At 37.4% G+C, this 13,416-nt stretch overlaps 1 protein-coding gene across 1 annotated transcript in view; it reads left to right on the forward strand.

Annotated features, from left to right (window-relative positions):
• SLC4A10 (solute carrier family 4, sodium bicarbonate transporter, member 10) overlaps positions 1-13,416 on the forward strand; it is a gene marked incomplete at its 5' end in the record, with an annotated part of 80,610 nt that overhangs the window by 37,026 nt on the left and 30,168 nt on the right. The window contains 8 exons of the mRNA XM_010153115.1: positions 226-314; positions 4,523-4,680; positions 6,420-6,507; positions 7,006-7,152; positions 8,147-8,247; positions 9,629-9,803; positions 9,985-10,118; positions 10,826-11,071. Of these exons, the coding sequence (XP_010151417.1) occupies positions 226-314; positions 4,523-4,680; positions 6,420-6,507; positions 7,006-7,152; positions 8,147-8,247; positions 9,629-9,803; positions 9,985-10,118; positions 10,826-11,071 (1,138 nt within the window). The remainder of the gene's footprint in view (positions 1-225; positions 315-4,522; positions 4,681-6,419; positions 6,508-7,005; positions 7,153-8,146; positions 8,248-9,628; positions 9,804-9,984; positions 10,119-10,825; positions 11,072-13,416) is intronic.

The following is a 13,416-nucleotide window of genomic DNA, read 5'->3' on the forward strand; positions in this document are numbered from 1 at the left end:
GTTTTCTAAGTTACGTTCTCCCATTCCTAACTGCATGTGATACGTGTTTGGTATTATGAGAATGTGTTATTCTGAGTAAGTCTTTAATTAAAGTTCTATGCTTAGATACCTCATATACATCCAGTATGAAATATATGTAGTTCTTCAAGAACTATTTTGTTAGATGTTGCTTTATTTATAGAAGTAATTGTTAGTATTCTGTAATAATGGTACTTTTTTTAGCAGGTCAGATTGTTTCCCCACAGTCTGCTCCAGCCTGTATTGAAAACAAAAATGATGTGAGCAGAGAAAACAGCACTGTTGACTTCAGCAAGGTAAGTGTTCACTGATGGTGAAGTGACCTTTCTGACTACCAAATGGATCTTTTTAAATTAATTAGATGAATCCATTTGAATCAGGACAAGCTGTGAGTTTTACTTCAGTGTTTAAGTTTCATGTTCACTGCAAAATAGTTTGTATGTAACAAAAAAAAAAAGTTTCATTTTCTTTATAAATTACCAGTAACAGGAAATCATGGTTTAGGAGCATATATTTATTTTTTTGCATGACTATATCATAGGTGTATATTTTAGGGGGAATTTTTAGAAATTAACAGAAAATTAGCTAAGTAGGAAAGTAATTCAGAATTCTTAGAATTCAGATTTACCTCTCAAATTCTTTACTTTTTGTAGAAATAATGCATGAATGCAAACTGTGCTTTTTATAACCTGAACTCGTAGATTCCAGATGTCTCAAACAGAATGTGTTTCTGTAAACCTGTAACTTAATTCTTCTGGCAAGCCAAGATATTTCAGTACACTTCACAAAAGATGTTCACTGTTCAGTAGTGGAGATTGCAATGACAGTTCAGTGTTAGATAGCAAAGAAAAGCAAACAGCTTCTCAGCTTTAACGTAAGGGAGAATCCTGATTTTTTTTAAGAAATCTGTATGTAACTAAAACAGTCACGTTAGGTACAGATGACAGACCTGATGGGGATAGAGGACTTCAGCTGACACATTAATGCAGCAAAGGTTGACTAAGTGAAGAAAGGTGATTTAAACCAAAATTTTGAGAAACAGCACATTGAGTCTGTTGAATCTTAATGTTAGTATAACTGAGCTAAAAGTAGAGTTATGTGATTGCTCCATCTGGTGCCAGACTTATTTCCTAGCAGCAGTAGCTATTTGCACCATTTGAATTCTTGACTGAACATGCCAGACTAGGAATGGTATGCAGCTGAAGTAAAGATGGGAAATGGATCTTTTTGTCAAAGCCAGTGAGAAGAAAGGAGACTGACTGGGGATGTATTACAGACCACATGTCTACAGAGGTAGCAGAGAGATCTGTAACAGTGGTTAAAAATGTAATGCTAATACTTTAAAAATATTTAAAGTTAACATTATAATGCTTTAAAAAATGAAGTCTAATTTTGGTTTCCTGATATTTATATTAAAAGTGTTAACTAAAACTGTTTTGGCAAGTGTTCTAGTATCAAGATGTAAAATTTTGTAAAGGTTATAAAATTATTAATAAAGTTGTCTATTCAGAATCAAGCTGTGCAGAGGGGAAGCTGGTAACAACCCAGAGGGAACAACATGACTTTCAGTAGTGCTTTTGTTACACCTTTCCCCAATTGCTGAGTGTTGTAGGATTAAAATCCCAGTCTGTTATCTAGCTGCATGTTTTATTGAGTAAGAATGGAGGCTGCATCATTAGATCCTTTACTCGCTATTTTTGTAGGGCTGCAGCTTTGCTGATCTGAAGAGCTCTTCCTATTAGAACTGGCCTGAGAAGAGCTCAGCATGTCATCTTTTGGCTAGCCTCAGCTGTATTAGATACCAACAAGGATGTCAGGAATATGAAAGAAAAACTTTTTTTTCAGGAATGAAGTAAAGAATTGTGATCTAAATACCTTTTTTGACTGCCTTTAAATAGATCCATTTATCCTTTTGAAGATGCATTAGTAAAGTACAATTTCCCCTTGAAATGTGCTATTGCAATAACTCCCAATGGTTGTAATTGGAATTATATGCACAGATTGAGAGGAAAGTAGAGCAGTACACTAATTTTCTCTTGAGTATTGTGATTTCTTGCTCTAATTTTGTTCCACATATTAATTTCATTTATCTTCCACAAAAAAGCACCTTTGACTACTTCACATTCTCTCCTTGCTAATCTATCTCCCTTGGGCTACTTCTAATATTCCAAATTTTGGAGTTGATTCAAAAAGCTGCCTTAATCTGAATACAGCACCAAGACTGTGTTGATTGTATTGGTGGTATCTAGTTATGAGTAATGTGAGGCACGGCACTAAAAGCTGTCTTGGATGTTACTTCAGTAGCACAGAGGGAGAGAGTGAGTTTCTAATGTTTGTACTTGTGTCACTCCTTTTCCTCTGGGGACACCATGAGGACTTTGTATTCTGATGGTGATAAAGCGATGATCTGTTACAGCACCACTTTATCCTGTGTCTGAGCAGGATGGGAATGGTAGTTGGAGAATTGCATCTGACTGGTCTCTGCTTCTTATGTCAGAGACTGGAAGGAACCCTAGTTGTCCTGAAACACAGAATACATAGGCGACTGCACCCGTGTTCCTTCTCATGGGAGTGTTCCTCTGCTCCACATGGAAGCTATTTCTGAATCAAACCCAGTCCCATACTGACTGTTAGGTCTTTGAAATACCATGTGAAATAATTGACTTGGTTTTGAATACTGGTTGGCCCTGCTTGTCAATAGATTTGGTTAATGTGTGTCACACTTTCCTAAGAAGTGATGTTGGGTATCTTCTGTTTGTCTTCATGTTAATTTATGTTTGGTTCAGGGGGAGGGCCCCACCACTCTTTTCAGTCCTTGGGTTGCCCTGAAGGGACTGGCCTCCACAATAGCTATTTAGTTCTGTGTTTAATTGGAGGTTACTGGGACTATTTAGTGCCAGGTTAGAGTGCAGATTAAGATGCACATAAGGTCTCTCCATCTAAAGACCTCTTGGAATAAGAGATGTATAATTAACAGATAGGTTAGATGAAGCGTTCGAAGGGTGGAGATTCTGCTATTGCCCCAAATTCACTCCAGGGCGACCTCCGCCCTCGTTGTGTAGCAGAAGCAACACCCAGGGTTCAGGTGTATTTGCCCAGTTGGATGCTTCTTTGCCAATTACTTTCCTGTGTGCCTGGAGGGCTGCTTCTCTCTCTCAACTATAAATGACCTACGACACCAAAATTAGGTGCAAAGTAAATCTGTTTGGGTTTCGTATTTAACCCTAAAGACTTGTTTTGTGATTTGAGTGAGGAATAGAATTTACCTTACTGATAATTTACCTTGAAAAAGTACTTGGTCTCCAACCTTCCAGGTTGATTTGATGCTGGTTTAATTTTGTGAGGTTTTAGGTCATCATTCTAGATTAGCTCAGGGTAGCATTAGATATCTCTCCGTGATCTCAGCAAAGTAAGATTTCATTACACAGGCAACTGTGTTATATCTGAATTCTGATTTAGTGCCAGAGCCATTTGCAAGAAAACAATTTTCTAAATATTACCAAAAACTATGCAAACTAGTACTGACAGATGGCTGTAAGATAGACATTAAAATGGTCCACTTTAACAGTTTATATTGGATTTGGTTGCTGTTGTTGTGTTTAGATTAATAAAAGGAAAGCAAATTACAAAATTCATGCATTTTGAAATGTAGACAATACTGGTGCATAATGAAATCAAACATACATCATATACTCCTTTACTCCATGTCAATCTTTGTTCCAGTATAAACTCTATAGACTGAGGAAATAAATGCAGATGAATACATTCCTAGGCAGATACCTTGGTTTTATACAGCAGTGGCATGATGAAGTGGTTTCTTTGTCTTTTCCTACTGTCCCTGCAGAAGTCAACATCACTGCCTTTAAACTCTGAAGTTTTCATTCTGCTTTGTTCTTTCAGTTTACTCTTGAGACAATCATATCATAGCTTATTTTCTGTTGTTTTCAGTAGAAGACCATCTGTCTTCCATTAAATCCAAAGCCAAAAATACACCTCACTTAGAATACTGAAAGGAAGATTGTGTGTAGTGGAACCTGTTCTTCTTGTTCAGATTATAATACAGCAACTATGGACTGTGAATTAATGATTTCCACACTAGTTAATGATGAAAAAATAAAGTGTCTTCATTAATTCTACTGTTATGACATAAGGATTCTGTTATGAATTATCAGTGCTGTTATGATTATTGATAAAAAGCATTACTAAGAAATGAATACTATATTCTTAACGAGATTTTTTGAATGTGATTTGTTTATAAATTAATTCCATAGTACACTAACAAAGTTTCCAAGAAAAATTATTCAGATAATGAAAGAGCAGTTGTTTGATTTTGAGAAACACGTTTATTTAAAAAAAAAAAAAGATTCTACAAGAACAATAGAAACTGTATAATTGAAATGACTAAGGTTATAGTGCAGTGACCAGAAAGTCTCTGTCAAGAAATCAAGTGGGGAAGCATCCTTGTGAATAGCTTTTAGGTTGTAATTTAGTATACTTTTCCCAGGTTGACCTACACTTCATGAAAAAGATACCACCTGGAGCTGAAGCATCAAACATCTTAGTTGGTGAACTGGAGTTCCTGGACCGTGCGGTTGTTGCTTTTGTTAGGTTGTCTCCTGCAGTGCTGCTTACGGGACTAGCTGAAGTTCCGATTCCAACAAGGTATGGTTGGATTTATTTCTCCTTATGTTTTTCTGATACCTTGTGGAGACAGGGTGATGCGACCTTCAACTTTGTCATTTATTGAGTTAGGTTCTTTCTTTAACAAGGACATGTCTTAGAAGCATCTTTCCACTCATCCTTTAAATGATGTATGGGTGTATTCAGATACATGCTCTTTGTGTGTGCTGGGAATCATTCTTCGCAGAAGTAGAAATGATAGCTGCTTAGGTTACAGCACACCGTTTATCCTGTACAGACTGGTAATACTGCAGAGGAAATACTAAGATGAAACATTCAGGTTTTAGAATATGTCATCTGGAACTGAAACTCCTTGAGTGATACCACATGATTATGTCCAGAAGAAAAAAATGAAGAAGGAATTGAGTAAAGGCAAAAGCGAAACTATATGATTTGACTGACTAGGGATATGGAATGGAAGAAGAGCATGCTGTAAATATCACCATCCACTAAAAGTTACTTTTGTAGATACTTGCATTGTAGTGTATGTGACTTTTAACCAAAAATTTTTATTAGGTTAATTTTTTCTAAGTTGAAACTCTTCTGATTAAGAAAAAGTTCTGGTTCTGAGAAGAAATTATGGGGATTTAAAAAAAAAAAAAATCATCTCTAAAATAGACCTTACAGTTAAATAGAAAGCATTTAAATAGAACTGCAGATCTATAGAAAGATTCAGACCAAAACTCCACAGTGATTCTCCCATATCTGAGTTCAGTGACTTCACTGTCATTGCAGTCTCTCACTTTTTTTTTGTACTTGTGCATATGTTTGTACACATATCCTGTCCCTCTTTTCCCCTTCTTCTTTTGGTTAATGTAAAAGTAGAATTCCAACAGGTGGTGGTAGTGTATTCCAGTTGTTTGTGACACTCAGGCAAGAGTGTTATGCTATGAAATGCAGTGCTGAGACTCAGAACCTTACTCCTTGTCAAACAGTATAAATTTTTCTTGAAGTTGTAGTTATGTGGATATGACTATTCTTGTCTTTTCTAATCTTTGCATGTGTATAAGGAAAATTGAGGAACTGAGCTGGCTTTGAACAGAACTTCTGTAACCTTTCCTCGTAACCTCTTCCAGTTTCCCACCAAAAAAACCATGACCAAAACAAAAGGAAAACAGCAGATGAAATAAAACAATTAGGATAATAAAGAATTCTGCAAAAATTTTGATTTAAAAAGATACAATAATGTTAGTAAAAAAAAAAGTCTTTGGATTTTAGAAAAACCGAAAACTTCAGTTATTTCATTTGAACTCATCGACTGCATTTTCTATAATTTTACGAGCCTAGAGTTGAGGCTCTCTAGAGCATTGATGGGAGTAAGAATGATTTAACTTCCTCAATACTGCAATAATGCTACTACCATAAAATGTTTGATTCAGGTGAAATAACAGAATTAAGTAAGTTAATGTTAATGTGGTCTGTACATAGATTATAATTGCATGTATTTATTATGTAAGATAAGGTTTGGTATGTAAGGAGGTTTTGATAGTTTCAATCAAGTCTGACAGTGAAGTTTATGATGTATTTTTGGAAGTTTTTACATTTTTTCTAACCAGAGCTTTCTGTTTAAATGCATGTGTGAGGATCTTGAAGGAGATTATGTATAATGTTTGTCTCAGATACTCTTCCAGTTCAATTTTTAAATAAGTATTTCTGTAGTATGTATAGTTACTTTCAACCATCTATCCTTTATAATTTTTTAATGTATCTTTTATTTACAGATTTTTGTTTATTCTTCTTGGACCACTGGGTAAAGGGCAACAATACCATGAGATTGGAAGATCAATTGCAACACTAATGACAGATGAGGTATTTTTATTCACAGCATGGTTTTAGTAATTTTGTACTGACTGAAGAGGTGTAATCTGCAGTGTGGAATTGTCCAGATGAAATGTGGCTGATCATCCTGATGATGCACAAATAGTGTTCTAGTTCATTTCATGATCCTGTAAGAGCCCAGATTCTGCTGCCATAAGGAGATAACAAAGTGAGAAACAATATTCAACTGCAAGGATATCTTCACTGTGAAGATTCCATTTTACAGATACTTTCCAGTGGAATTGTGTTTTAAACTATAAAATCTCTAGAACATTTAGCACTCTTAAGGAAGTTTTTCCGTAGAAGCTGGATCATCAGTGGGAACTATGTACCACAGACCCTATATCCAGTTGAAGCTGAGATTGTTTGGTGGGAACCACATGAAGTGTGTTCTTTTTCAGAGAAAAGGGGCTGTCATGAAAAATGTGACGAGAGTATTCCTTTCCCCATCTCTTTCTCCTCCTACCTACACTTCTCCCTTTTTCTCAGGTGTTCCATGATGTTGCTTACAAAGCTAAAGACCGCAACGATTTGGTGTCTGGAATTGATGAATTTCTTGATCAGGTTACTGTTCTCCCTCCTGGAGAGTGGGACCCAACAATTCGAATAGAACCACCTAAAAATGTTCCCTCTCAGGTTTGTACACTCTAAAATTCAGAAGCTTTTAAACTTCGTGTTGAATTGTTGCTAAGTAGAATTAAGTATTTAGCAGAGTCACCATATAGACATTTTGCATGCTCTTTTTTTTTTTTTGGTTTGTTTGTTAATTTGTTTTAAGAGAACCTTTGTCTTGCAAGCATACAGTATAGTGCTGACATTTTGTGTAGTTCAATACCAGTTCTCTCTGGAATAAAGAAAGATAGTTTTATCTAAAGCTCTTAAATTGAGGGGTAATTGGTCATAAGCGTCTTATTCCGAACAGCCATGGTTTGGTTTTGTTCTCAGTTTATTACAAGAGTTGATCAAAACAGCCTGACTTGCTACTCTTTAAAATGTTTTCTGATACAAGATTTTCTGTGATCCATTCCTGTCATGGTTTAGGCCCAGCTGGCAACAAAAGACCACGTGGTCACTCACTCGTCCACTGGTGGGTTGGGGGTGAGAAAATATAAGGAAAGACTCATGGGTTGAGACAGGGATGGGGGGGAATCACTCACCAGTTATGCTCATAGCCTTTCTGCACTGACCTTGGTGACTGCCTTCTCTCTCTCACATCCCACTCCTCTCTACACACCGTTTTGTCCATACTGTTTCTGCTTCCACTGCTGGTTCTCTCTTTGGTTTTCCTGTTAAATATGGTAATGGCACAGGCGCTGACTGGCTCAGCTGTGGTGAGAGGTGGGTCCAACTCGAGATTCTAGCAGCTTCTCACAGGAGCCATCCCTGTGGCCCCTCCCCACTACCAAAACCCATGCCACAGAAACCCAACATAATTCTTTAGAGGTTCTTAGACACCAATTTCTTCTACTATGTCCTGTTACAGAACTCTGCTACAGCTTATGAAGAGGTTATGTTGAATCTTAAAATAAAATACGCGTGTTTGGCCTTTCAACTCTCAAAGCCTGTTTCCTCTGCTAAAATTACATTTTGGTTGCTAAGACCCATGAGCAGTATCTTTTCCTTCTGGTAGGAGAAGCGTAAGATCCCAGGAGTGCCAAATGGAACTGCAGCCCATGGCGACGCAGAACAGCCTGGAGGACACTCTGGACCAGAACTGCAACGCACTGGAAAGTTAGTGAAAACATATGCAAAATCTTAAGCGTTCTAACCGTTGCACTTGCAAAGGAATCGTAACGGTCCGGTTCTCTCTCAAGTGGCTGGCTTGGCATAGGATTTTTTTCCGACATTTTTCCTGATTTGCGCACCACATAGTTGAAAAAGATGATGCATGCTAATTTGCAGAGGGGGAGAGGGCAAGAGGATTTGAGTTTTCACATTGTATTTATTGCAGGATCCTTTCTCTGTTATTTATAAAGGTCAGACCTCTTTTGAACTTCATTCATTTCTCATTTTTGTACAGCATGAAGGAAAAGTTGTGAATAGTCTTGTGCCATATATTATGAATATACAACTATTTTGTACTTGAAGTTTCTGGGTTGTGCAGCTCGAGCATTTCTTTGACCATTTCTTTTTTACGTTAGTAAGCCATGGTATGTCCTGGTACATGAGGCTGTGATTACCACAGTGGCTGCATGTACACACATGAGACAAGGAATTTGTCCCAAGGAATGCTTACGTTCTCTCATCTGTTAAAGGTGTGGTGTAAGTGCATCAGCTGTCAGTGGTTGCTCTGGTGCGGTGTAGTTGTGTGATAGACTTCTTTTACCCTGATGCCTTCTGATGCTTAAATATAATTCCTACCTGCATAAGGCTGAAGATTCAGCTGCGGTGTTGGTGTACACAGTGTGGCAGAGGAGATGATGGCCACTCTGGGCTGTAAACTCTTCTCTTGCCAGTGAACCTGGTAATTGACATCTCGGAGGATTCGTCTTGTCTTCCTCCTTCTCCCTCTTTTCCCCAGCAACATCTGATACATCGGGTGCCTGTGAGAAAAAGAGCATTGTGGTGATATTTACTTAAACTGTATGGTATGTTGTAAGGGAGCGTCTGTTCCTAAATATTTGATTATATTTAGCATAGTGTAAATGACAAAAGATGACAGTTCTTGTCCTTGGAAAATAGTGGCCTACATTCAGTTCTATCATCAAGTGTATTTAGGAACAGGTTCTTAAATAAAGAATGTGAAGCTTATCTGTGTGGGCAAATGGGCACTGTGGAAGCTCTCTCATGAAATAAATGCAAAGAATTCTTTCACATAATAACTAATAGGGTTTTATGCATGGGAGCTAACAACTGGTTTGGGTCTGGATGATTAGATGTAGATTTTGTAAAAGAAACATGCAAATGGCTTTGTTTTAAAGACACAGTTTCGTAATTAATGTTATCAAGTCAGGGTTCACAGAAACTTTTTTCTGGGAAAGATGAATTATAAGAATATGTATCATTTAATCAAGGACCAATAACTTCTCTGCAGTGTATTTGAAGCACTACTGTAGAATAAAGTTTGGTGGGCCTTTTTCATTAATTTGATTTTTTCAATTCTTTATTTTAGATTTTTTGGAGGATTGATTTTGGATATAAAAAGAAAAGCTCCCTTCTTCTGGAGTGACTTCAGGGATGCTCTCAGTCTGCAGTGTCTGGCATCATTTTTGTTTCTCTACTGTGCTTGCATGTCTCCTGTCATCACGTTTGGTGGTCTGCTGGGAGAAGCAACTGAAGGTCGTATAGTATGTGTTAAATCTGAACTTTTAAAACAAACTTACATTCCTAGGTTTGTGGTTAGTATTTTCTTACTGTTGCATGAATTACCTTTAAATAGTTGTGTTTCAGTGTTTAGAAGGCTACAGACTAAGTGCAAAACCAACCCGTTTGAAAATTTATTGACTCTTCTCTCTGTATCATATTCAGAGTGCAATAGAATCACTGTTTGGAGCATCCATGACTGGAATTGCCTATTCTCTCTTTGGTGGACAGCCTCTCACTATACTTGGCAGCACAGGACCAGTTTTAGTGTTTGAGAAGATCTTATTCAAATTTTGCAAGTAAGTGAAGATCACTATATGCATTAACCCTTGGGTGGTGTTAGGTAAAAGTGGAGATCCTGATCCCAAAGTTCCAACATCTGCAGAGTGATAACTTTCACCCAGAGCATAAGTGCAGCGGCAGTGCTGCCATCTTTCAGTAGTCACTAATATAGAGCCTACTTTTCCTCCACCTGAACAGAGAAGGGGTGAAGTGTCATGCCAGGAGAGTGTATCCCCTCTTAGCACCCAAAAGCTCTTTTATGACCTTCAGGTAGACCTTTCAGTTTTCTGTGATAATGTCACCCAACACATTTGCAGCTCTGTTATCACATGCAATAAGGATACAGGGGTTTGATGAAGGTGGTTGTTATAGCTACTCTTGCAACTTAAGAAGTAATTGGCAGGCATTGGCGGTTCACAAGGCAGGATATGGGATAAAAAGTGGGTGGACCATATACACTTCATGTGTGTGACAACTCTCAATGCTGCCCGCTCACTTTAGCATAGATACAGGCTCTTTGTGGCCCGTTAACTGGGAAGAGACCTCAGGTCAAGAGGTGACTTGACAAGTATCTTCAGTTCATAATAGGTAAATAATTTCTGATTCAGACTGTCCCCAGAATTGCACATCTAGGCAAAGGAAACTCTGGAGCTGCTTTTTCTCCATTTACTGTGGTTGGACAAAACATAATTTTTTTTTTTATTTTTTTTTTCCCCTTTCTTAGAGAGTATGGGTTGTCCTACCTTTCTCTGAGAGCTAGCATTGGACTGTGGACTGCAATCCTGTGCATCATCCTTGTTGCAACTGATGCAAGCTCCCTAGTCTGCTACATTACCCGGTTTACTGAAGAAGCTTTTGCTTCTCTTATCTGCATCATTTTCATTTATGAGGCCTTAGAGAAGCTATTTCATCTCAGTGAGACGTATCCAATCAACATGCATAATGATTTGGATCTGCTGACAAAGTACTCGTAAGTAAAATTTCTTCTGTTATCCCTGGGGGTATTTTTCATGTTAGGTTTTCCCTGTGAGGAATGCAAACCAGTGCACAGCAGGAAAAATTTGCAGTAGTTGCAAACTTAACTTGTGAAAGCTCTTGAGTTAGGCATAATGGTGGCACATGGAAGTAGTGGTTACTGGGGGGATGTATACAAGCAGTACACATTTACTTAAGACAAATAACAAAGTATCTTGACTTGGAGTTTGGAAAAGCTTACATATGTGCAACTTGAAAGTTCTAGAATAAAAAAATAGAACGTGGAGGGACCTCAGCTTTAGGTTTTATTCAAAGTTTCATTTAATGAGTTGTAATTTAATGATCTCTTACTATAACCTTGTAGTGATGATTTATAATACTTTATGGGGTGTTCAGGCAACGTTTTTATAGCCTGTTTATCTGCTGTTGTTTTTTTTTTTCTTTTTTTTCTCCAAATTAAAATATTTGCGTATCTAAAAAGGATATAATTTGATGTACCTCTTTTATTTTAACCTCTCTGGCAGTTAAGGTTCAAGCTCCAAGAACTGCAGTGGATTTGGAATTATTAGGTGCTTCTCAGCAGTGATTGATTTTTGTCATAATCAGTATGTGCTTAATAACAAGATTTTTAATATGACCCCATTTAAGCAGCTTTAATTTATTGTGGAGTTTTGACAGGTAGTATTCTACTTGGGGAATAAAAAAAGTGAGTGGCTTTAATCAATATAGTTTTGTTTAGAAGTAAAAGCTCAGACTTGTTTCTGTGATATGAGGACAAAAATGTTCTTCTAGTAAAGGACAAGATCCTAGTCTGCCCTGAGGATAATTAAGCCTGGTCACCTCAGCAACTAAAATGTCATTAAAAAGCATTTTCAGAGAAGATCCCCCTCTAGAAATGTCTTTATTTCACTGAACCCATTTGAACTCTCTACATGAGCAGGGTGGGGCCCAAAAGGAACAATGCTTGAACAGCACTACATCTTCTGTTCTCTGGAAAAACAGGAGTGTCTCAACCAAATGTCTCATTTGCATTTTAAGCTCGGAAAAACAAAACACGGCAACAAAGAAAACATTTGAGCTTTGTATATGTTACCACTAGAAAAACAGTTAGCAAATCCTGAATCCGAATGCACATTATATACCTTAATACACAGAGCAAGTTAAATTATCTGTAGTTCTGCTGTGACATACTCTCTCATCATGCTGAGAAAAATATTATTTCTCTCTAATAGTTTCATCTGTGGCTAAAGGAATATTAATTTGAAGAGAAAGCAGTAAACATTAAGAATATACCATGTATGCAGTTGAGGTTACATCCTGGTCTTACTAACTTCACTTCTATGGAGTTGGTGTTTTACTCTGAAGAGCCACATATAGCACAGTGTGGATTTCTTTTTTTTCCTCTACCACTTCAAAGTAGTTGTCTCAAATGGAAAGAGAATATGATGTTCTCATACGGTTTTGAAAAACAGATGTTGAAATACTAGACAAAGACAAATTATTCAGAAACCATTTAGCAGGCGGAGCTGATATGTTAAAATGTGTGATGAAAAGCATAAACACAAATAGAAATATGGATTCCTGTATAGCTAGCTTGTTCACGGTTAGCTGAATCCTGTGATATTGCTTGACATTTCGGAGAAATAAGATTAACTGTCTTGCCTGTGTGGGGTTACAGTGATAGGTATCGCTGTATTTTATGCAAGTGGTTTATCATCACAGTCCTTATGTTTACAAATAAATGGTTTCGGCTTTATCTAAAATTCCATTCATTAATCAGAATCAAAATCGGGGGTTTTGGAAGGGTGTTCTTTACTCATTGCCTGCCCCTTGGTAGCTGTCTTCACTGAATGTAGAATGTGCAGAGCATGCAGAATGGTCAAAGGACAGCAGTTGTCATCTTCCAGTTCCAGCTGTTGACCTGTCCTGTCCTACACTGTTGAAATACCAGCACTGACAGCTTTAGATTTTTCCAAACACAATTCCTCAAGGACACGTGTCTTCCAGATGTTAGGAAGAGACATTTGACTGTTGCCTGGTGGTTTTAAACACATTTACGGCTATCAAAATTATTTGATATACTAGTTCTGTAGTTATTTATGGGGTCGTGATTTCATACCTGTCGTCTCAGCTAGTCTTTTGCTCTGTGTAGGTAGTACAAACAAATTGGCTTTTAAACTCTTGCATTACATTTCATTTTCCGCATTTATGTTGTATCTTCTGCTTGCAGCAATATCCTGTTTATTGTTGATACCGTGTCTGTGGCAGCTGATGTCACTATGACGAAAATTAGTAGCAGTAGACACAGGCAGTGTAGCTCTTGAGGGATGTGGCGCTTAT

This window comes from Eurypyga helias, unplaced genomic scaffold (assembly GCF_000690775.1).
Source record: "Eurypyga helias isolate BGI_N326 unplaced genomic scaffold, ASM69077v1 scaffold12286, whole genome shotgun sequence".
Classification (NCBI taxonomy): Eukaryota; Metazoa; Chordata; class Aves; order Eurypygiformes; family Eurypygidae; genus Eurypyga; species Eurypyga helias.